Source organism: Saccopteryx bilineata, chromosome 3, assembly GCF_036850765.1.
Source record: "Saccopteryx bilineata isolate mSacBil1 chromosome 3, mSacBil1_pri_phased_curated, whole genome shotgun sequence".
Taxonomy (NCBI): Eukaryota; Metazoa; Chordata; class Mammalia; order Chiroptera; family Emballonuridae; genus Saccopteryx; species Saccopteryx bilineata.
The window spans coordinates 288,410-312,340 of NC_089492.1; the positions used below are offsets into that span (position 1 = coordinate 288,410).

The window sequence follows — 23,931 nt, forward strand, 5'->3', positions numbered from 1 at the left end:
ATGCTTCTCATCTCTCCGTTTCTGTCTGTCTGTCTGTCCTTGTCTATCCCTCACTCTGACTCACTGTCTCTGTAAAAAAAAAAAAAAATTGATGTTTTTCATCTCTCTTCCTTCCTGTCTGTCCCTCTCTCTCTCTCTGTCTCTGTCACAAAAAAAAATAATAATAATAATAATAATTGATTTTAGAGAGAGGAAGGGAGAGAATGAGAGAGACAGAAACATCCATCCATTCCTGTATGTGCCCTGACTGAACAGGGATCGAACTAGCAACCTCTATGTTTCGGGACGATGCTCTAACTCAGTGGTCCCCAACCATTTTGGGCCACAGACCGGTTTAATGTCAGAAAATATTTTCACAGACCGGCCTTTAGGGTGGGACGGATAAATGCACAAAATAAAATTATGCTACCAGCGTAAAAACTGTGGTATTTTTAAATATAATTGTCGAACTTACGAGACAAGTGTCAAGAGTGAGTCTTAGACGGATATAACAGAGGGAATCTGGTCATTTTTTAAAAATAAAACATCGTTCAGACTAAAATATAAATAAAACGGAAATAATGTAAGTTATTTATTCTTTCTCTGCGGACCAGTACCAAATGGCCCATGGACCATTACCGGTCCATGGCCGGGGGGTTGGGGACCATTGCTCTAACCAACCGAGCTATCGGACCAGAGCTGAAGATCATGTTTTGTGCAGTTAACAAATAAGGCTGCATGTGCAGCCTTTCTAAGTGTGTGAGGGCACCTGTGGACCCATCCCTAGAAATGGTGCCTCTTTCTTCAACACTCTTATTCTGTTAGATCACATTTTTATCTTGTTTCTTAGTGTCTAACTGTAGTTCCCTTATTCATTTATTTCTCCCAATTATTTACATTTAAAATAATGTAGTATGATCAAGTTAAAATAGTTTTTCGCCCTGGCCGGTTGGCTCAGCGGTAGAGCGTCGGCCTAGCATGTGGAGGACCCGGGTTCGATTCCCGGCCAGGGCACACAGGAGAAGCGCCCATTTGCTTCTCCACCCCTCCGCCACGCTTTCCTTTCTGTCTCTCTCTTCCCCTCCCGCAGCCAAGGCTCCATTGGAGCAAAGATGGCCCGGGCGCTGGGGATGGCTCTGTGGCCTCTGCCTCAGGCGCTAGAATGGCTCTGGTCGCAACATGGCGACGCCTAGGATGGGCAGAGCGTCGCCCCCTGGTGGGCAGAGCGTCGCCCCATGGTGGGCGTGCAGGGTGGATCCCGGTCGGGCGCATGAGGGAGTCTGTCTGACTGTCTCTCCCTGTTTCCAGCTTCAGAAAAATGAAAAAAGAAAAAAAAAAAAGAAAAAAAAATAGTTTTTCACCTGGAAATTCGCTCATCCTTTATGTGTTCTTAGGGGAAAGAGTGACTAGGAAAAATCCACACAAAAACTTGTACACAAATGCTCACAGTAGTATTGTTTATTTTATTTTGATTATTTTTTTAAGTGAGAAGAGGGGAGATAGACACACTCCCGCATGCACCCCAACGGGGATCCACCCAGCAACTCCTGTCTGGGCAGCGATGCTTGAATCAGCTGAACTATCCTCAGAGCCCAGGCCTGATGCTTGAACCAATCCAGTCACTGGTTGCAGGAGAGAAGCATATGGTTGCTTTTCGTGTGTGCCTTGACTAGGAATCGAGCCTGGGACGTCTGCATGCTGTGCCGACATTCTATCCACTGAGCCTACTGGCCAGGGCCCACAGCAGCATTGTTTATAACAGCAAAAAAGTAGCTATAGACTGGCTGGTTGGCTCAGCAGTAGAGCGTCGGCCCAGTGTGTGGACATCCCAGGTTCGATTCCCATTCTGGGCACTCAGGAGAAGCGCCCATCTGCTTCTCCACCCCTCCCCCTCATCTTTCTCTCTGTCTCTCTCTTCCCCTCTGGCAACCAAGGCTCCACAGGAGCAAAGTTGGCCCCGGGCACTGAGGACTGCTCCGTGGCCTCCACTCAGGTGCTAGAATGGCTCCGCTCAGGCTGCAACGGAGCAATGCCTGGATGGCTGACCCTTGCTCCCTGTGGGGCATGCCGGGTGGATCCTGGTCGGGTGCATGTGGGAGTCTGATTGCTTCCCCGCTTCTAACTTCAGAAAAATACACAAAAAAAGTAGATATGACCCAAATATCTGATAAATGAGCAGATAAACAACATGTAGTCTGTCCATACAATGGAATATTATATGCAATAAAAAGAAGTACTTTAGTTTCTTTTCATATTTTTTATTTTTAGAGAGACAGAGTGATTTGTTGTTCCTTTTATTTTTTTTAAAGATTAAAATATTTTTTTTGTGTGTGACTGATGGTGGCACAGTGGATAGAATGACCTAGGACACTGAGGTCCCAGGCACCAGCTTGAGTGTGATTGTCGACATGATTCGATGGTCACTGGCTTGGGCCCAAATGTCACTGGCTTTAGGCCCAAGGTCGCTGGCTTGAGTCCAAGGTCGCTGGCTTGAGCAAGAGTACAGTGGCTTGGCTGGAGTCCTCCAGACAATGCATGTATGAGAAGCAGTTAATGAACAACTAAAATACGGCAGCTATGAGTTGGTGCTTCTCATCTCTCTCCCTTCTGGTCTCTCACTCTTAAAAAAAAAAAAAAAGGTTACATTTTAAAAAACTTTATTGATTTTAGAGAGAGAGGAAGAGGGAGAGAGAGAGACAGAAATATAGATCTATTTCTGGCTGTGCCCTGACAGGGGATCGAACCCGCAACCTTGGTGTGTCGGGACGACACTAACCGACGGAGCTACCCAGCCAGGGCCTAAAGTCTTAAAACATTGACTTTCACACCGAGGAGCTGACAGTCAGCAGAGCACATTCTTCACCCTCGTGCAGACAGGCTGGTTGATGGTGAGGCAAACCCGAGTGTAGACAGCTGCAGTGTGAACAGCGTCTGAACAGAACCGTCTCCCAGCACGAAGACCTCGCTGGCCACCAGACTGCTGGGGTTCAGGCAGGATCTGAACCCGTTCTCCTCACTGGCCGTGCTTCTCTCTGTCCTGTTGCTTCCCTCTGTCCTTTCTTGGAGCAGCTGGTGGCCCCAGCACCACGTCAAGTGGCTGCTGCTGCTTCTCACTGAGCTGTACAACAGTGATGTCCCTGAGACACAGGCTGTGGTTTCTTGTTATGGTCCCTTCAGCCATTTCCAGGGATTTCTGGGGTGGCAGCATGTTCTTCCTGGGAGTGAGGGTGGTGGTGAAACACATGCAGCCCCTGCCCCCCCTTCCTCCTCCCATGTGATTTGTGCATCAGGTCACAAGTGTCACTAGTAAAGGGAAGCAGCTTCTGGACTCTAGATACTGTTTTTCTGTTTAATTTCCGTGTTGGCCTTTTATATTCCAAATTCGGCTGAGCTGGTAGGATTCCTACTTCTTCCAACTCTGAGAAGCCTGAGAAGTAGTGAGGCCCCTGTCTGTGCGGCCTTCTTGCCAAGGCTGCTGGGGCTCAGGATGGGGTTACTTGGGGGTAGCGTAGAGCCCTTCTCCATTCGTTTGGCAGGACTTGACATCTGGTCTGTGTTTGCCAGACCCGCCCACATTCATCTGGCTGTCACCTGCTATGTGCCAGCCACTTGTCACTCAGGTGTCTTGACATAGAGACAGACCAGGCCCCTGGGGGGAACACACAACTGGATTGTGATGACCTCTTATGGACAACAGGGGTAGAGTTGTGTATGGGGTTTGGGGAGACCTCTAGGATGGCTGCAAGCCTTGGCTTGGGGTGTGGAGTTTAGGTTGGCTTTCTGGACGGGGGTTTTCACCTGAAAAGGAAGGACCCCTGTAACTGGGTCTTCTGGGGTGTTAACCAGGCAGAGGAACAGTGCAGCCCATGTGGAAGGGGCCGCAGGAGCGTCCGAAGTGTGGTGGAGCTCCCTGGAGCACTTGGTGTTGGGGCGCCAGTGAGGCGGGGATGGGCAGGGTTGAAGTCTGAAGGGAGCACCCTCACTTGGCGTCTGTGCCTGCTGGAGTAGGGTGCCAGTGATGCCCATGGGCCCAGAGAGGGGTTCTGCCAAAGTCCCTTGGCCACGCCCCTCCCCATCCTCTTTTTTTTCTGGAACACAGGAGGGCTTTCCTGTCTCTCTAAAAAAAACAATGAATAAATAAAATCTTTAAAAAGTGGGGGGCATCAGCTTTGGGGCCTTGCAAACTGGAGTTGACACCACTTGGTCTGAGGGGGCCTGTCCAAGCCAGAGAGAGAAAGAGAGAGGGAGGAGAGGAGAGACAGAAGGCTGGCCTGGTCTTCTGGGGGAGGAGGGAGTATGTCGGCAGAGTTGTTGGAGTGCAGTTGAGGGGTTGTACCTTCCAGTCTTCCATCCTATAGAGTGCTGGGGGGGGGGTGCTGGGCTGGTCTGCAGTGGGCGGTCCCTCCTCCTGGAGCTGAGTCAGACCAGACCAGGGACAGACAGGGAGCAGGGCCCTCTGGGTAGGAGCCTGGGGCAAAGCAGGTAGCCAGCCTACTAGGCCCTCCGCAAGGGCTCTCAGGAGGAGGCGGGAGGATGGAACGTTCAGGTGTGGTAGCACGTGTCAGAATTCCAGTCCATCCTGTGACAGAGTCACATTCCATCCTGTGACTCCTCCGTGCAGAGCCATGCTTCCCGCAGGCATAGACCAGCTTGCAGCAAGTGGAGGTCATGCTAGGAGAGGGTTCAGGTCAGGATGTTGTCAAGAAAGGAGAGAGAGGCCCTGGCCGGTTGGCTCAGCGGTAGAGCGTCGGCCTAGCGTGCGGAGGACCCGGGTTCGATTCCCGGCCAGGGCACATAGGAGAAGCGCCCATTTGCTTCTCCACCCCTCCGCCGCGCCTTCCTCTCTGTCTCTCTCTTCCCCTCCTGCAGCCAAGGCTCCATTGGAGCAAAGATGGCCCGGGCGCTGGGGATGGCTCTGTGGCCTCTGCCCCAGGCGCTAGAGTGGCTCTGGTCGCAACATGGCGACACCCAGGAGGGTCGCAACATGGCGACGCCCAGGATGGGCAGAGCGTCGCCCCCTGGTGGGCGTACCGGGTGGATCCCGGTCTGGCGCATGCAGGAGTCTGTCTGACTGTCTCTCCCTGTTTCCAGCTTCAGAAAAATGCAAAAAAAAAAAAAAAAAAAAAAAGGAGAGAGAACAGAAGGAGCACCTTAGAGCAGGAACGAGACTCAGTTCACAGGTAGATGAAGTGGATGCCATCCCCCAAAACAAAAGAAGAAAGACGGATGAAAAACAGGAAGTGAAAGGACCAGCAGAGGCTGGTCTGAGGGGTTCCGAGTGGTGGCCCAGCAGCACGGCAGGCGCCACACAGCGGGGCGAACTGGAAAGCCCCGCCCAGGCTCAGAGGAGGTGTGCTCTGCCCCAGCCAAGTCACCCACCAGCTGCCAAGTGGAGTCAAGGTGTTTTCAAAATTTACTTCCCACCTACCGGTTTTCAGAAAAAAAAAAAGAAGAATGGGAGCTAGGAAGACTCTCGCAGAAGGGGAAATGGAGCCCCCACAGGCAGAAGTCAGAGCCGGGACTCTTCTGTTCATGGGGCTCTGGGTTGCCCTCCACTGGCTAGTCATTAAACTAACCACCTCCACCTATGTCCAGCCTTAATGGTCGCTGTCTGCTCCAGCCTGCCCTGCTCACTGTGTGTGTGCTGGCGGCTGGCTACCTGAGTGGTCAGGCCCAGGGGGATGGATGTCAGCGCTCTTTGGGGGGCATTGGAAGGCAGTTCTTGCTGAGCCAAGTTGTTTTCTAGACTGTATTCAAAATACATGGATGGCTGCTCAGCCCTGGCCGGGTAGCGAAGTTGGTTAAAGTGCCATTCAAAATTGTGGGCCCTGGCCGGTTGGCTCAGCGGTAGAGCGTCGGCCTAGCGTGCGGAGGACCCGAGTTCGATTCCCGGCCAGGGCACACAGGAGAAGCGCCCATTTGCTTCTCCACCCCTCCGCCGCGCTTTCCTCTCTGTCTCTCTCTTCCCCTCCCGCAGCCAAGGCTCCATAGGAGCAAGGATGGCCCGGGCGCTGGGGATGGCTCCTTGGCCTCTGCCCCAGGCGCTAGAGTGGCTCTGGTCGCAATGTGGAGACGCCCAAGATGGGCAGAGCATCGCCCTCTGGTGGGCAGAGCATCGCCCCATGGTGGGCGTGCCGGGTGGATCCCGGTCGGGTGCATGCGGGAGTCTGTCTGACTGTCTTTCCCTGTTTCCAGCTTCAGAAAAATGAAAAGAAAAAAAAAAAATTGTGCCCTCCCTCCCTCCCGCCCTCCCTCCCTTTCAAAATTAATAATGAAAAAAAAAATAGATGGCTGCTTCAGTGGAGTTTTCAGAGTGTTTTGGGGAGAGCTTGGCTGAGCGGTTTCTGTGGGCTAACAGCTCCAGCTCTCGCCTCTCGTTGGAAAGTTTTCTGGAGTTTTCAGCTAAAATCAGGCCATGTCCCAACCATGGTGCCCTCTGTGCCCTGTGTGGTATTGTCTTCTTACACCAGCTCTTTCAGCGCACACCTGCTGCCCATTTCACAGCTTAGAACAGCCAGCTTTTGACCTGTTCCCCAGGCTACCACCCTGCTGTCACTGTACCTGCTGTTCCCCTGCCTGCTCTCTGGAACCCCTCCCCCACTTCCTGTCCCCAGGCCACCAGCACCCTGACCTCCCCCTGGCCGTCTCTGCCAGTTCATCCCGCCCTGGCCCTCTGCCTGGTCCCTTCAGTGAGCCCATTCGCTTGTGCCTGTGAACACACTGATTAGGAAAAGTGGAATTCCTGTTATATGCTGATTTCTTTTAAACTTGTCTCCAAAACTTGGACCTCTTCCGGAACCTCAGAGGAGCAGGGCTGCAGACTTGCCGTTGGACGTGCAGAGGAAGTGCCCGGGCAGCAGCTTTCCCCAGAGAGGGCCGGTCCAGCCCCACCCTGGGACGGGCCTTTGTGCTCTGCTCCTGCAGCTCTCGGTGCCTGCCACCCGGGCTGACACCTGTGTGCCTCTCGGGGCAGACCCGCGAGGGGCTGACGTGGGGTGCAGTGAGAGGGGACACTGCTAACAGGGAACAGCAGTAGGCTCGGGATGCTGCGCCCATGCAGAAAACCGCCAGCTACTGAGGAGTGAACCAGTGTCTTGGGAGGGGTGACTGGGAGGGTCAGGGAAGTGCGGTGGAGATACCAGGAGTAGACCACGGGCTTCCTATCAGGGGGCCCTGGGGGAGGGGGGGTGTTGAGACGCGGAAGGGGGCTCTGAGCACCATGCTGGGGGCTGGGTTTCCAGGGAAAGGGCCAGCACTTAGCTAGAAGGTGGGTCTATGTCCTTAGTTGGAGAAGGGTACAACTGAAGACTCCCACATCCATCCTCCCTCCCCACCTGTTCCCCCTTCCAAGGAAGGCCATGCTGATTGCCTGCTGTGGCCCAGCATTAGTGATAAGGGGTACATTGTCCCCTCACTTGGCTCCTTCAGGAGGGACTGGCTGCATCCAAGTGCCAGGTGGTGTTTCCCCTTTTCTCCATGTTTTATTTCTGCTTCCTTGTGTTTTTTTGAGAAGACGCTCCCCATTGGGGACTAAGTGGCCCAAAACCTGGTGTTTTAGCAGGCAGAGTTTTTGCTGCATTGACAGGCACTTTGCCTGCCCTGGTGGGGGGATGCCAGTGAGGGGGCACTCAGACACCTGGAGGGCCCCAGGGGAGGGGGTCTCTAGAGTATTTGAGATGACAGAAACTTATAGGTGGGTCCCCAGCCCTTGTGCTCTTGGCCGGGTCCAGTGGGAACAGTGAGAGCGTCGGAATTCAAGTTCAGACATTGCTCTTTTAAAAATGGGACCTAAGCCTGACCTGTGGTGGCACAGTGGATAAAGCATCGACCTGGAAATGCTGAGGTCGCCGGTTCGAAACCCTGGGCTTACCTGGTCAAGGCACATATGGGAGTTGATGCTTCCAGCTCCTCCCCCCTGTCTCTCTCTCCTCTCTCTCTCCCTCTCTCCTCTCTAAAATGAATAAATAAATAAAAATTAAAAAATATATATATATTTAAAAATGGGACCTAGGTGTCCACGCGTAAGCCCCATTTTCTGTCTTGTGAGCTGTCTTGTGAGGTGACTGCTGACAGCCGCCACTGCCTCTGGTTCGGTGTTTGTACAGCTCTTGCTGCGTGTGATGCTGCACACAGTAGGTGTTAGAGACTGTTTGAGGACCTGGCGCGTCCTCATGGGGGCTTTGAAGGGGGAGGGGGCGGGCTCCAGCCCAAACCCAGTTAGGAAAGTCACCTTGCTGCCCCTTCCCCGACTGTGTGGCTATTTATCGGGGTGATCACTGTTATGCATGCAGAAGGCTTGACTGTCGTGGTGACTGTGTGGCTATTTATCGGGGTGATCACTGTTATGCATGCAGAAGGCTTGACTGTCGCGGTGGAGTCTCCGGTCACCCAGCAGGTTTGTCATGCGCTGTAGGTCGAGTGCAGTACCCTCCCTGACCTGGGCGTGGCTGACTTGAAGTTCCCTGCACAGTGCGTGCTGTCGTCAGCAGACCAGGTCCATGTGCTGGGGGACTGCACGGAGCTCTGTGTGGCTGGCTGGGTCTGCTCCTGTTGACCAGGCAGCTGTGGTCTTGCCTGTTGGTAACACGTGTCCTGTCAGCCTTCTGGCCCTGAGGATGCTGGCTTTGGGAACACGCCATCCATATTCCTCCTTTTTCTCTTTGGAAGCTGTCTCCATCACAGCAGATGACCGCTTCGGGGCCCTTCCCTGAGTGGCATTGTGTGGATTCTGTGTGCTTGTCTGCTGGCCTCTGTGCCATGAGCAGTGACTGAGGCTGGGCAGCCTGTCCATGAACATTTGTTGAGAACTCACTTTAGGCCCTGGTATGTGGTCAGTATGCAGGAACGTTCATGGGTAGGGGAAAGAATCCAAGCCCTGCGCACCCCGAGATGAAGCCTGGTTAGCCGAGCACTCTCCTGTCTGGAGGTTCTGTCTGGCTCTCGGCTCTAGGATATGGGATAGCCTGTTGTAGCAGGACCTCTGCCCATCATTCGTGGAGCTGCACCAGCCTTCTCGCCGGTGTAGTTTGTCCCTTCTTTTTATTTATTTATTATTATTATTATTATTATTATTAATTTTTTTAATTTTTTTTTTACAGGAACAGAGAGGGAGTCAGATAGGGGTATAGATAGGGACTGACAGGAACGGAGAGAGATGAGAAGCATCAATCATCAGGGTTTTTGTTTGTTTGTTTGTTTTTTTCCATTTTTCCGAAGCTGGAAACGGGGAGGCAGTCAGACAGACTCCTGCATGCGCCCGACCAGGATCCACCCGGCATGCCCAGCAGGGGGCGATGCTCTGTCCCTTTGGGGTGTTTCTCTGCCGCATCCAGAGCCATTCTAGCGCCTGAGGCAGAGGCCACAGAGCCATCCTCAGCGCCCGGGCCATCTTTGCTCCAATGGAGCCTTGGCTGCGGGAGGGGAAGAGAGAGACAGAGAGGAAGGAGAGGGGGAGGGGTGGAGAAGCAGATGGGCGCCTCTCCTGTGTGCCCTGGCCGGGAATCGAACCCGGGACTCCTGCACGCCAGGCCGACGCTCTACTGCTGAGCCAACTGGCCAGATCAATCATCAGTTTTTTGTTGTGACACCTTAGTTGTTCATTGATTGCTCTCTCATATGTGCCTTGACCGCGGGCCTTCAGCAGACCGAGTAACCCCTTGCTCGAGCCAGTGACCTTGGGTCCAAGCTGGTGAGCTTTTTGCTCAAACCAGATGAGCCCGCACTCAAGCTGGCAACCTCGGGGTCTCGAACCTGGGTCCTTCCGCATCCCAGTCCCACGCTCCATCCACTGCACCACCGCCTGGTCAGGCAGTTTGTCCCTTCTTGACTTTCAGAAATCCACATCCTTATATACTGAGTGTGTCTGGTATAAAGGACATGTCTGGAGCCTTAAAACCCTTGTCTGACGATGTTTATCTTACCTGCACCGCTGGTCCATTTTTGTTTAGTAAGATTCTTACATTTGAGTTTATTTTTGCTATCTCTGTTTCTAGTTGTCGTGTCATTTGGAACAGGTTGCTTTTTTCCTTTTTTTTTTTTTTTTTTTTTCCTGAAGCTGGAAACAGGGAGAGACAGTCAGACAGACTCCCGCATGCGCCCGACCGGGATCCACCCGGCACGCCCACCAGGGGGCGACGCTCTGCCCACCAGGGGGCGATGCTCTGCCCATCCTGGGCGTCGCCATGTTGCGACCCTCCTGGGTGTCGCCATGTTGCGACCAGAGCCACTCTAGCACCTGGGGCAGAGGCCACAGAGCCATCCCCAGCGCCCGGGCCATCTTTGCTCCAATGGAGCCTTGGCTGCGGGAGGGGAAGAGAGAGACAGAGAGGAAGGCGCGGCGGAGGGGTGGAGAAGCAAATGGGCGCTTCTCCTATGTGCCCTGGCCGGGATTTGAACCCGGGTCCTCCGCACGCTAGGCCGACGGCTTTTTTCCTTTTTTAACTTTTTAATTTTTTAAAATTAAAACGCTTTTTCCAATTGATTTTAGAGAAAGAGAGGAAGGGAGAAAGAGAAGCATCAGTGACTCATTGTTTGACCCTTGTAATATTTCCTGTCCATGAATCGAACCTCCGATTTTGGTTATTGGGGAGACGTGTGACCACCTGAGCTGCCCGGACAGGGCCTTTCTTAATTTCTTTTGGGTTGATTTTTTTTTTATTTCTTTTTCTCCTCTGTTGAATTGGAATTCATTCACTTGGCTTCCATGGTAGCTGCCTTGGACGTTTTAACACGCAGAGTTCATTTATCAAAATCTAAACTTCCCCGTTATTTTCACTGCTCTCCAAACAATTCAGAGACCTTAGAACACTGAGTGTGTGACCTCCATCCCGCCCCTGACCTGACCCCTGCAGCTCCTGCAGGCCTCAACCTCAGGGTCTTCCTGCACTGTCACCTGGCCTGTGCCAGGCTCTGTCCTCTGCTGCTGCTCTGCACAGACCTCAGATCTGTGGGCCAGCTCCTCAGAGGCCTGTTCCTGGTCATGCTTAGCGTTAGCTCTGAGGTTCTGAACTTCCTTCCAACTCATGAATAGATTATTATTATTTTAACAGAGAGAGAGAGACAGACAGACAGACAGACAAGAAGGAGAGAGATGAGAAGCATCAATCATCAGTTTTTCGTTGTGACACCTTAGTTCAGGGGTCGGGAACCTTTTTGGCTGAGAGCCATGAACGCCACATATTTTAAAATGTAATTCCATGAGAGCCATACAACGACCCCTGTACCTTATGCATTATCCAATAAAAATTTGTTGTCCCGGAGGACAGCTGTGATTGGCTCCAGCCACCCGCAACCATGAACATGAGTGGTAGGAAATGAATGGATTGTAATACATGAGAATGTTTTATATTTTTAACGTTATTATTTTTTTATTAAAGATTTGTCTGCGAGCCAGATGCAGCCATCAAAAGAGCCACATCTGGCTCAAAGCCATAGGTTCCCGACCCCTGCCTTAGCTGTTCATTGATTACTTTCTCATATGTGCCTTGACTGCAGGCCTTCAGCAGACCGAGGAACCCCTTACTTGAGCCAGCGACCTTGGGTCCAAGCTGGTGAGCTTTGCTCAAACCAGATGAGCCCTCGCTCAAGCTGGTGACCTCGGGGTCTTGAACCTGGGTCCTTCCTCATCCCCGTCCGACACTCTATCCACTGCACCACCGCCTGGTTAGGTGAAATATTTTTTATTTTTTTTATTTTTTACAGAGACAGAGAGAGAGGGATAGACAGACAGGAACGGAGAGATGAGAAGCATCAATCATTAGTTTTTTGTTGCTGAATTGGGTGTTAACCAATTCAGAGGCTCTCAACCTGTGGGTCGCAACCCCGGCAGGGTTGCCTAAAGCCATTGGAAAATACATAATGCATATCAGGAATTTACATTTTGAATCATAACTGTAGCAAAATTACAGTTATGAAATAGCCACCAAAATTATTTTTTGGTTTGGGGTCACTGCAACATGAGGAACTGTATTGCGGGGTCACAGCATTAGAAAGGTTGAGAACCACTGCCCTAATTGTTCATTGATTGCTCTCTCCTATGTGCCTTGACCGTGGGCCTTCAGCAGACCGAGTAACCCCTTGCTTGAGCCAGCGACCTTGGGCTCAAGCTGGTGAGCTTTTGTTCAAACCAGGTGAGCCCTCGCTCAAGCTAGCGACCTCGGGGTCTCGACCTGGGTCTTCCGCATCCCACTCTTACGCTCTATCCACTGAGGCAAAATATTTTTAACAATTAAAATGCTCATGTTTGTTTGTTCTTTCTCAGAGGGCAGGTCAGAGTTATCTCGTTGATCTTTGTGGCAGGAATGGTTGTGTCCGCTCCCCCATACTCACCTTCACTGGGTGCTGGGGGCCAGCCCGCTGCTCCTGGTCCCCCCACCGGTCTGGCTGCCCTTGGCCCTGCCAGGGAGTTGCTGACCCTCTGTTACTAGGACTTGGCAGAAAATATCCTGTGACAGAGTTGGTGAAATGTGTCTGGTTTATCCACAGTGTTCTGGAAGCTCTGGTAGTAACTGGAAGGGACTCCCCTGGAGGGGTGGGAGCCCCTCAGAACTCACTGCCAGCGAGGTGGCACAGCCCCCGCGCCCTGCTGTGCCGCCTGCCAGACCCCAGCCAGTACCCAGGGCTGCACTTTCTGAGTACAGGTCCTCCTGCTTTGGTTTCTGTTGGATTAATAGTTTCTATTTTGTTTTATTTCCCTCTGGTGTTGATGAACATTTCACGGTGAGTCCCCTGACGGAGTCTGTGCTCTCCTTTGGACCTAAGAAGGACTAGTGAACTTCTCATCAAACTGACCTATGTGGTTTTGACTAAAAATGTCCCTTTGTGCCTTTGAAAACGCTGAACATGCTTTAGCCAGAGATCGGGGTTTCCCGTGCTCTTGGCGTCTGTTCCTCCCTCCTTCCTGCTCTCAGGGTTTGGGGTGGGAAGCCCTGCTCTTGATTCTGTGTCAGAAGGCAACTTCGTTTTACCTCTCTTTCTGAAAGGGGGTCTGGCCGACCTTAGACCTGACACTGGTTGTCACTCGGCTGTGCCTCTCTGGGTTGAGTTCCCACCATGTGATCGCAGACCCTCTGTGGCCACTTGTGAAGCACCCTACCCCCACCCCACAGTGAGTCCCTCTTCCACTGGGCTCTGCTCAGCTCTGTGGGTTTGTGTGTTAATGAGTATGTCAGACTGCATTTGAGGAATGTCTGCTGACCTTTAACCTTGGGGGACAGGGATGCAGGGGGTAGGCTGCTGGGCTGTGTTCTGGAGCACCACCTTCCAGGGCGAGTCACATCTCCTGCAGGATGGGAGGGTCCAGCCGCCTGGGGTGGCCCCTGTCTTTGAAGAGTGCTGTATGTTCCAGTTGCTCACCCCCAACCGAGGTCTTCATGGTGGCCGTGGGTTGTGTGGAGTCTCAGGATACTCCATCATAGCTGTGGTCCCTTCCTTTCCTATACAGGCACCATCTCCTCCAGGTCACAGGTATGGAAGGGGCTACTGGAGAAGTCAGAGGTGGGGTCAGGTGCAGGAGTCGCCTGAGGGAGTGAGGAGAAGCACACAGGGAGGGCAGCTCCAGACTCCCTCAGGCCTGTGGCTGTCTGGTCACATGCATGTCCACACACGGTCACAATGTGCTCTCTCTCTCTTTTTTTAAAAAATGTTTCCACTGATTTGAGAGGGGCGGGTACGGAGAGAGAGAGAAAGAGATTACATCATCTCATTCTGCTTGTTCTACTTAGTTGTGTGCTCACTGGTTACTTCTCATATGTGCCCTGACGGGGGATCGAACCCAGACCTTGGCATACCGGGACAAATCTCTATCGACTGAGCCACTCAGCCAGGACTACAAGGGCTGGGTTTTTTTTGTTTGTTTGTTTGTTTTAAGTGAGAGGAGGGGAGATAGACTCCCACATGTGCCCCGACCAAGAACCACCCAGCAATGGTCTGGGGCCAATGCTCTGCCCATCTGAGGCCAGTGCTCACAACTGAGCTATTTTTAGTGCCTGAGGCAGAGGCTTCATGGAGCCATGCTCAGTGCCTAGGGTCATTGCACTCAAGAATCAATCGAGTCATGGCTGCAGGGAGGAAAGAGAGAGAGAGAAGAGAGGGGCAGGGGTGAAGAAGCAGATGGGCGCTTCTCCTGTGTGCCCTGACCAAGAATCAGACTTGGGACATCCATATGCCAGACTGATGCTCTACCACTGAGCAAACCAGCCAAGACCCACAAATGCTTTTTGTGCTCACACACAGACACACGTGTCTACACACATGGTCGCAACATGCTTTTTTGTGCTCACACACATGGCCAGCACAGCCCAGTGTACACAGGCGGACCTGCCAGGCTGGCAGGTAGGGGGGTATGGGGCTGCCCTGGGAACGGGCTGGGGTGGGGCGCCATGCTTAGGCGTGAGGAGCAGGCGCAGCAAGCCTCTTCTGCAGCAGGAGTGTTGCCAGGTTCCAGGAACAGATTGCTGCTTCCTGGGGCTCGTTCTTCTCACAGGCCCATGAGGAGCCGGCACAGAGCGTCTTCTGTTCCAGAGCCTGCGTGGGAAGTTGGCAGCAAGGACTTCTCGCCCACTCACGACTGGAACTTTCCCACAGTGGGGATGGGGGGACAGCAGGAGGCTTGGGTGGCAGTCAGGGCCCCCAGAAATAGTGTGTAGACACCAGCACCTTGTCCTGCCCCAGGTGTGTCCCTCGCCTGCCAGCTGTCCTGCTGTCCCACCCAAGGCTCAGAGTGTCAGTACAGGCCGTGTCTGGCCAGCAAATGACTCTGGACCACTCTCTGTTCATCAGTGGGATGAGGACTGAGGTGGAGAGCAGGGTGGCCACACAAGCGCCAGTTAGAGAGAGTCCACAGAGTGCTGTGCAGCAGGTGCTGAGGGCGTGGTGCTCAGCAAAGGACAGCTATAGTCGCAGCAGGTGGACTTCCACATATTTCCTGTGGGGGCCGCAGGAGGACAGTGACAGTCAGGTGGGGAGGGTCTCAGTGCTGAGCCCCATCTGTTCACGCTGACTCCAGGTTCTGGGGCCACTGCCTCGTGGTGGAGCATGTCACCAGAGGTGAGGTTCCACGGGGTGGCCCATGACCAAAGGGCGGGGAGCCAGCGTGCTGTGTGCTTGGAGCCCTCGGGGCCAGAAGGCAGGGCTGCTCCACTGTCATCTGAGCAGCCTTGGTTGGGGTGACTTTCAAGGTAACTAGCCACTTTCAAGTGGGGGTCTGTGTGGAGCATTTTGGGGGAGTCAGGCAGGACAGGGTGTAGGGCCTCTCTGTAGGAAGGCAGCTTCCTTTCCCAGGAAGCAGGCAGCAAACTCACACCAGGAAGCTGGGACATGAGTTCTGTTTTGAAGGTTCATATGAGGTCTGAGATCACCTAGGGAAGGGCCTGGCATTGTCTCCACACTGTGACCCTCAGGAGCCTGGTGGCCTGGCCCCCACCTGCATGGACAGGTGAGAGGTGACCTAGGAACAGCCCAGAACTGGAGAAGTTCAGGCTTCAGGACATTCTGAGAAAAAATGCAATGACCACTGATAGAAATTGAACTATTTTATTGAAAATACAATTCTAAAAGTAAGTGCAGACAAGAAAAGCAGAGTGTAAAACGGCAAAGAGAAAACAGACGAGAAGCAGGATGAGGGAGGGTCCAGCTCACTTCAGATGAGGAGAGCAGGTGCAGCGTGGGCACGGGGGTGGCCGGGCTGCCTGGCACTGCCATGCTCTGTACTTTCAGTTTACATTTGTAAATTTTAGGACTTCTGATTTCCTCCTGACTCCTCCATTTTCTCGTGGGTGCTGCCTTTTCGCAGCTGTGGCCTGAGGTGAGCCCAGCCTGCTAGGTCACCCTGTTCCCTGGGGGCTCTCGCTGCCCTGGCCCAAGGGAACGTCAGGAAGAAGAACCTCCACTCTCGGCCTGAGTATTCCCACTTTCCTCTGCCTGTCATTCTTAAAGCCATTTTTCCATTCAGTAGGAGACTTCTGTTAAGAAACCAGCACGTCATGCCTGACCTTTGCTGGCGCAGTGGGTGGAGCAGCAAGGAGCCTTCAGGTCGCCTGTCTGGAGCCCGGGCTGCCCAGGCAGGGCGCATACGAGAAGCAACTCGTTGAAGCTTCCTACTCCTCTCCCACTGCCTTTCTCTCTCCTCCTTCTAAAAGTCAGCAAATAAAACCTTTTAAAAAATCAAGTTATTTGCCTGACCGGGCGGTGGCGCAGTGGATAGAGTGTCAGACTGGGATGTGGAAGGACCCAGGTTCGAGACCCCGAGGTCGCCAGCTTGAGCGTGGGCTCATCTGGTTTGAGCAAAAAGCTCACCAGCTTGGACCCAAGGTCACTGGCTCCAGCAAGGGGTTACTCAGTCTGCTGAAGGCCCATGGTCAAGGCACATATGAGAAAGCAATCAATGAACACTTAAGGTGTTGCAACGCGCAACGAAAAACTAATGATTGATGCTTCTCATCTCCGCTCCTGTCTGTCTGTCCCTGTCTATCCCTCTCTCTGACTCTCTCTCTGTCTCTGTAAAAAAATAAAATAAAATAAATCAAGTTATTTAATTTAGTGTTTGTTGATTCGCTGAGGAAAGGTTTAGGCACTCACTGGTCACAGTCATGAGAAGGTATTATTCTAATTTTGGGTGTTTTTAAATATTTTTATTTTATTTTATTTATTCATTTTAGAGAGGAGAGAGAGAGAGAAAGAGAGAGAAGAGGGGAGGAGCTGGAAGCATCAACTCCCATATGTGCCTTGACCAGGCAAGCCCAGGGTTTTCGAACCGGCGACCTCAGCATTTCCAGGTCGACACTTTATCCACTGTGCCACCACAGGTCAGGCCTAATTTTGGGTGTTTTTAAACAACCACAGTGAGATGTCAGTAACAACAACATCCTCTCTCGCAAAGTGCTGTTGGTCTCCCTCTGTCCTGGTGTCTGAGGTCACCGTGTCGCCCCAGTGCCCCTGCTGAAGCCCCGAGTTGCCATGTCTGGTGGGGGAGCCAGCTGAAGGGTCCCGGAAGGGTGGCACGATGACCTGCGACCCAGTGAGCACTCGAAGGGGTGACAGGAGTGTTCATGTCTGAGGACTGTGGCCTTGCGGGGCGAGAGCTGCCGTCTCCACCGGCAGAGCCCTGCCATAGCTCGTTTCATGTCTCAGCCCAGAGGGGCGGCGCCATGCTACTGGGGGGGCTTTGGAACAAGATGGAACCTGGGTGTCAGCTGTTTCTAGTCACAGGCCAGCTTTTCTGTTCCAACCACTGGCATGTGAACAGACATTTTGTTCTCTAAATTGTCCCACAGGGGCCCCTGGTGCCTTTTTGTTGGTAAGAGAAGTCCAGTAAGACAGGGCTGGTGGGGGCATGGTCAAGGCCCAGGGTCTGTGTGTCCTGACTGTCCTATGACCTCAGGCACCAGACAGAAACCAAAGGCCATCCTCGAAGCAGCAGCGTTTCAAGTGCTTCCGTGACAGCACCACCGTCAGACCCACTTTCCGCTGCGCGGCGTGTGGCTCTGTGTGGGTCCTCTCTCCATGGGCAGGTCTGCCACAGCTCCCAGGAAGGTGCAGTAGCTGGTCCTGACCTGGAGCTGACTCTGTGACTGACGGTGGGTAGGTCACAGCTTTAAGGTCAGGGCAGCGGTCCTGTGCAGCAGGGGAGGCAAGGAGCACAGCTGCCACAGAGGCGCCGGTGTGGGCATGCCAGCCGCCCTGCCTGGTGCAGAATGGGGCATTGTGCCTACTGCTCAGAGCCCAGCGCTCAGACGAGAAGCTGAGAGTGCTCATTGTTCACAACGAGGGGAACTTATGAAAACAACATTGAGAGTGGAACTCGGGCCTTCTGGAAACCACGGCTGAGTCAACACTTGTTTATTCTCTTTCGGTCCCTGAAACTCACTAAAACGAACAGAAGAAATTAAAAATAGGGAACAGGATTTAAGTCAGAGGAGGATATCAGCCAGCCCGGAGCAGTGAAAGCCGGAGGCTTGAGCAGGACCGAGTTTGCGCTTAATGAAGACTCTTAGGGACAGCAGTGACAACATAGACTCGACAGAAGGGGGCCTGTGGCCCTGGTGAGCGTGGGAGAACCGGACCTGGGCGTCCGGTGAGGGAGGTAAGCTGTCGGGAAGACGAGGGAAACCGCAGCTTGCTGTGCAACTGTTGACCTCTGGCTGTTCCTTCGGTCTTGTTGCTGGCAGCCAGTGCCCTCTGCTCTCCTGGGACGTGGCTTCCAGGGACTCACCTCATGGCTGATGGTCACCCTGAAGGAGTATTGCCAGAGGGTCTTTGTGTGCCGGTGGAACTGTCCTCCCACTCGCACACCTCATAGCACCAGCTGTGACTAAGGCCCTGATAGTTAGTTCTTCAGAAACCCTCAAGACTGTCTTGCTGGCCTGACTTATGGTGGTGCAGTGGATAGAGCATTGACCTGGGTCGCTGAGGTCCCAGGTTCAAAACTCCAAGGTCGCTGGCTCGAGCACAGGGTCACTGGCTCTGTTGTAGCCCCCTGGTCAAGGCACCTATGAGAATGCAATCAATGAACAACTAAGGAGACGCAATGAAGAATTGATGCTTCTCATCTCTCTCCCTTTCTATCTGTACCTATCTCTCTGTCTCTGTCACACACACAGACTCAAAAAATAAGAAGAAGAAGAAGAAAGAGAAGGAAAAAGACGAAGTGCAATAATCTAGCTGGTGAGAAGGCACTTAGAAGAATTAACCCAGGAGACAATGAAATGTTTGATAGAATTTTCTCTGTATACTAAAAAATGCAAATTCAAAATACATAAATAAAGAGAAAAGAACTCAAAGAAAAGACAAGATTAGCAGGAGAGAATGTGAATTGGCAGAACTGAGAAAATTAAAGATAAAAACTCCAATATAAACCTGAGAGCTCAATTAGCAACAGCAAGTAACAGAATGGGTGTGATTGAAAAAGAATTTGTCATCAGAGGGCAAGCAGCTCAAAAGAACATGCTGCATAGAGGGAAATAGACAAAACATGGCCAGAGAGCGGACCAGGACGGGAGGGAGGGCTGCAGAGACGGAGTCGGGGAAGACACAGTGTCCAGGGTGGGGGTGCCGAGGAAGCAGGGCCTCCCGGACCGAAGGCCAGGAGGCGGGTGTGCTGCACCTTGAGAGGGTGCATCAAGTTCCTGAAAAAGCTGGAACAAAATGACCACTGTCAGGACAGGACCTGGTAAATGACTGGTTGGCTGTGCAGCCCACCTGCCTCATGCTTGCTCCAAAGGCAGCAGGAGGGCCGAGAAGCGTGCTCTCCAGGGGGCTTTCTTGCGGGGTGCTGGCCTCAGGACAGGGCAGACCGGGGCGGGGCACCCACCTGGCTGAGGTGTGTCTGCAACTGTGCAAGGACAGTCCCTTGGAGAGTCACGTGCCCTTCCTGGAGACCAGAGTAGCTACACAGACTGTTCTTTTGTGTCTATTCTCCCAGTTTACTTTTTAGTCATTTATTTACATCAGAATGGACTTTTGGGTATCTATACTTTCTATTATAATCCAACATAATCTTTTTCCTTAAATTGCTGCAGCTTTGGTCATTGGGAGCTTTCAGTTGGCACCTTGTCCCTGGGACAAGCCCCATCATGGTGAGGTTTTGTTTTTGTGCAGTCTTCTTTGTATCTTGCTTTCTGCCTGTCATTTCAGCCATTTCTCCATGGGCTCCTGGTTCTTGTCATGATAGAATGGTGTTAGAGCCAGGGTCTGGGCTGGGCATACTGGTTGTTGTAGGCTGTAGGCCTTTTCAGCTGCCACAGCAAGGAAATGTATTTGTGTATGTTGAGCTACGTGTGTACACACATGTAAATATTTCTAGATGGAGCCATTTGTGTCTGTATCCCACCGCCACTCTGATCCATCCCTGTGTGGGTCACTCTAGACCCCTCCCCTTGTCTGTGACCTTCCACTTCGTCAGCGACAAGCCTTTGCCTTGTTACTTTGTTCCCATATACACACAGCATAGTATCAGAATTGTGACCTGTGCTCATGGGAAGCAACATCACCATCCAGAAGGTGGAGTAACAAACAGGGCTCAGATTTACCATTCCCTCTGGAACTAATAAAAATTGGACCATGTATACTAAACCTTGGTTTTCTAGACTTTGGATATGATTCCAAAGACATATCCAAATAGACAGTGCACAATGATTCATGTGAGATGAATATCAGACAAGATAAGGCTGATGATGTCCCCAGCCTAGTGCATCGGGGAGCTTCTAGGTCAGGGGTCGGGAACCTATGGCTTGCAAGCCAGATGTGGCTCTTTGGATGGCTGCATCTGGCTCGCAGATAAATCTTTAATAAAAAAAATAATAACGTTAAAAATATAAAACATTCTCATGTATTACAATCCATTCATTTCCTACTGCTCATGTTTATGGTTGTGGGTGGCTGGAGCCAATCACAGCTGTCCTCCGTGACAACACCAAATTTTTATTGGATAATGCGTAATGTACATGGGTCGTTGTATGGCTGTCACGGAATTACATTTTAAAATATGTGGTGTTCATGGCTCTCTCAGCCAAAAAGGTTCCCAACTCCTGTTTTAGGTTATGCTGCAAGGATCCTGGTAGATGCCCTAAGTTCAGGAGCTGGACCTTAGTGTCCAAGGTGACCGAAGTGATGAGAGTGTGCAGGGATGCACCACAGACTGGAGAGCTGCAAACAGCTTGGAGATGTGCCGAGGAGCTGCCTACTTCCCAGTAGGCTGCTGATCTGCTGTGTGGGACAGAGAGGCCGGGGCGGGGCCCCACAGAAGGGTTAGAAGGGACAGTACTCAGAGCTGACAGCACTGTGAACAGGACCTTGTCATTAGGCTGACTGACCCCCTCCTAGTTCACTGGGCAGTGGAGAACACATAGCCCCAGAATAAATGCTGCTCTGGTGTGCTAACCATCTTAGAAGCAAAGTCCAAAACTTTCACACTGTTTCCAAGTAACTCCCAAAACATAGGAATGTTTATAGGAACATAAAAATACACAGCCTCCAAAGGGTAAAATTCAGTGTCTGGCATCCAGTAAAAACTACCAGGCATGGAAAGGAACGGGGAACTACAATCCCTAAAGCAGTGAAAAACCAATCAAAACTGATACAAACGGACTCAGATGATGGGGTGAGCAATCAGGGTCCTTGAAGAAGTTATAATTATGTCCCATATGTTCAGAAACCGAGGGAAATATTGGGTACATTGAGTACAGACATAGTGAAGTAAAGACATTTAACTAAAAAAAAATTCAAATTAAACTTCTAGAGAAGAAACCAAACAGTCTGAATGCAAAGGACACTGGATGGGATTAATGGCAGAACAGGCATGCAGAAGGAAAGATCTGTGAGCCTGCGGACAAAGCAGTGAGGCTGATCCACCCTGAAGGAGGGGAAAGTACTTTTAAATGAACAAAAGCATAAAAGAGCATGGCTGAGATGTGGGACAACTGGCCGAGGGCTGACGGGTGTGTAATTGGGGTTCCCAGAGGGGACGGGTGAGACAGAAATAGTATTCGATGAAAACTGTAAACCTCGATCAAACCATCTTAACAAACCCTAACTAAGCACAAGAAACATGAATACAGGCTCATTAGAATCAAATTGCTCAAAACCAGCAATAAAGAGAAAAGTCTTAAAAGCAGCTAGAAGAAAAAGCATAGCAGGTTGCCCTGCTGTACAGAAGTACAGCATAAGTATGAAGCGTCCTCAAAACCCAGAATGGAGCAAAGCAGGGAAGCCATGGCCTGGGGACTGTATGTACAGCTGAGGCAGGCACCCCCGGAGCAGAGGTAAAGCACAGGTGCGCACAGGCAGTGCCAGGGGCTGGCGGCTGGGTGCCGAGATGCTGAGTGTGGTTCCCCAGAGGAGCGTGCCGGGCCCCTCTCCCTGCTCCGGGGGCCACACTGCCCTGCAGAATAAACACAGAACGCTCCTTGGTAGAAGCAAGTCCTTTTTGGATTTCTTTCCATTAGCCACAACGGGGACTAATGTAAATATTGTGCACACTTGCCTGACCTGTGGTGGCGCAGTGGATAAAGCGTCGACCTGGAAATGCTGAGGTCGCCGGTTCGAAACCCTGGGCTTGCCTGGTCAAGGCACATATGGGAGTTGATGCTTCCAGCTCCTCCCCCCTTCTCTCTCTCTCTCTTTCTCTCTCCTCTCCCTCTCTCTCCTTTCTATAAATGAATAAATAAAATAAAATAAATTAAAAAATATTTAAAAAAAAACTTATAAAAAAAAATATTGTGCACACTCTACATAGCAGATATTCCCTATCCTGGGCTTGCCTTTTTACTCATAATGGAATGTTGACAAACAGTTTCTTAATTTTACTGTAGTTCAGTTTATTAATTTTCCTCGATTAAGATACCTCTACCTACTACATATAAGACCATAGAGATTTTCTTCTACATTTTTTTCCTGAAAGCCTTATTGTTTTACTTTTTAACATTTATAGCTACAGTTTATCTAGAATTGAGTTTTGGGTCAAGGTTCATTTTATTTTTTTCCTGTGTTTATTTAGTCAACACAACACTTTTGAAAAGCCCACTTTTTGTTGTGAATCCGGCACACTGAGTAATCTTGAGCCTTGCCCTGTCAGGGGCCACGCCGTGTGCTTTACCCACGTTGCCAGAGCAGCACCAGGGAGGCGGTGCTGTTCCTGCGTGATAGCCAAGGGCGCTACTTCTCAGAGGCAGAGGGCAGCTAGTGAGGGGCACTGGGTGCCTTCTCGTGGGTTGGCAAGGGCTAGATCCTGGCTGGGCTTCAGGGGCAGGGCCCAGGGAGCCCAGAAACCAGCTCAGGACTGGACTCCCCATTCTTGTCTGTGCCCTGGGCTGTGAGGGACTAGCTGGACTCTTCTTGCTTCTTAACACCGAGGGTGTACTGAGGTGTTTTCTGAATTCATGTGCTTAGACAGCAATGCTCTCTCACAGGGTGGCACCTTCCCGAGTGATGCTGGAGGGGGCGTCCTGATGATTCTCTGAGACTGTGCACCTTGGTCCTCAGGAAGAGACTGCAATGTCCCAGACGCAGGATTACGAATGTGAGAGCCATAATGCCGGAGTGCAGGAGCCTCGGATCTCAGGGTCGAGCACAAGGTGAGGAGAAGCCATCGTGGTGCTAGGTTATCAGAGACGGACTCAGTGAGGTGGAGTCAGGGCTGGTCCGGGCTTGCTTCTGAATGTGACATCCTCCAGTGGAAGCTCAGGCCCAGCCCACTCCGTGCTGCAGGTGCCAGGCGGAGGGAGGGGCTTTTCCTCACGCAGGTGTACTTGGCTGCCTGGGCCAGATACCCTGCAGGCTGAGTATGGGCCCAATTTCTGTGCCCCTCTGGACATCGATACACCCCAAGGCAAGCAACCATAGCTCAACATTCTTCTGTGTCTTTTTTTTTTCTTTCATTTTTTTTTTCCTAATTTTTAACTTTGGCAATAATTGCACATTTACAGAAAAGTTGCTAGAACAAGAACATGTCCCTGGCCCAGATTCACCCTTTGTTACCATTGTGTGCCCCTCCCACCCTCCTCACATAGGCTGTTCTCCGAGTCCTCTGGGGGTGGGTCACAGGTGTTAGGCCCAGTGTTTGCTCCTGCACCCTTTAAAGACCTAAATGAGTGGATATACCATGATTGGGGTGGAAGATGAAATCATCACAAAAGGCCTCTGTTTTCTCCTGGAATAGCTCCAGCCAAGGTGCCAGCAGAGTCTCAGAGCTGACAGGCTGACTCCATAATTCATGGGGTCAAGAATAGCCAAGAAACGGGGCTTAGGAAGTTTTGCACACAGTGCAGATCTATTGTGTTTAAGACAGTGTGGTGCTGGTCAGAGAAGGTTTGACCAGTGAGCCAGCGGGCAGCTCAGACACAGGTGCCCTGACACTGTCAGCCCTGGAGACCCAGGTGACCCATGTGGAGAGGACAGGGTTTCACACAGCAGACAAAAATCAGTCCAGGTAGATTAAGAACTTCAACACGAAAGGCAAAA

General features: G+C 51.7%; 1 protein-coding gene across 5 annotated transcripts in view; it reads left to right on the top strand.

Annotated features, from left to right (window-relative positions):
• ARHGAP39 (Rho GTPase activating protein 39) overlaps positions 1-23,931 on the top strand; it is an 84,763-nt gene that overhangs the window by 9,182 nt on the left and 51,650 nt on the right. For 2 of the 5 annotated variants that reach the window (XM_066265363.1, XM_066265367.1), the window contains exon 2: positions 22,881-23,045. The exons of 1 other annotated variant lie outside the window; for it this stretch is intronic. In XM_066265363.1, coding sequence (XP_066121460.1) covers positions 22,966-23,045 — 80 coding nt within the window. In that variant the 5' untranslated portion in view covers positions 22,881-22,965. Of the gene's footprint in view, positions 1-19,532; positions 19,551-22,880; positions 23,046-23,931 lie in introns of those variants that run through there. 2 more of the 5 variants (XM_066265364.1, XM_066265365.1) reach the window with 2 other exon arrangements.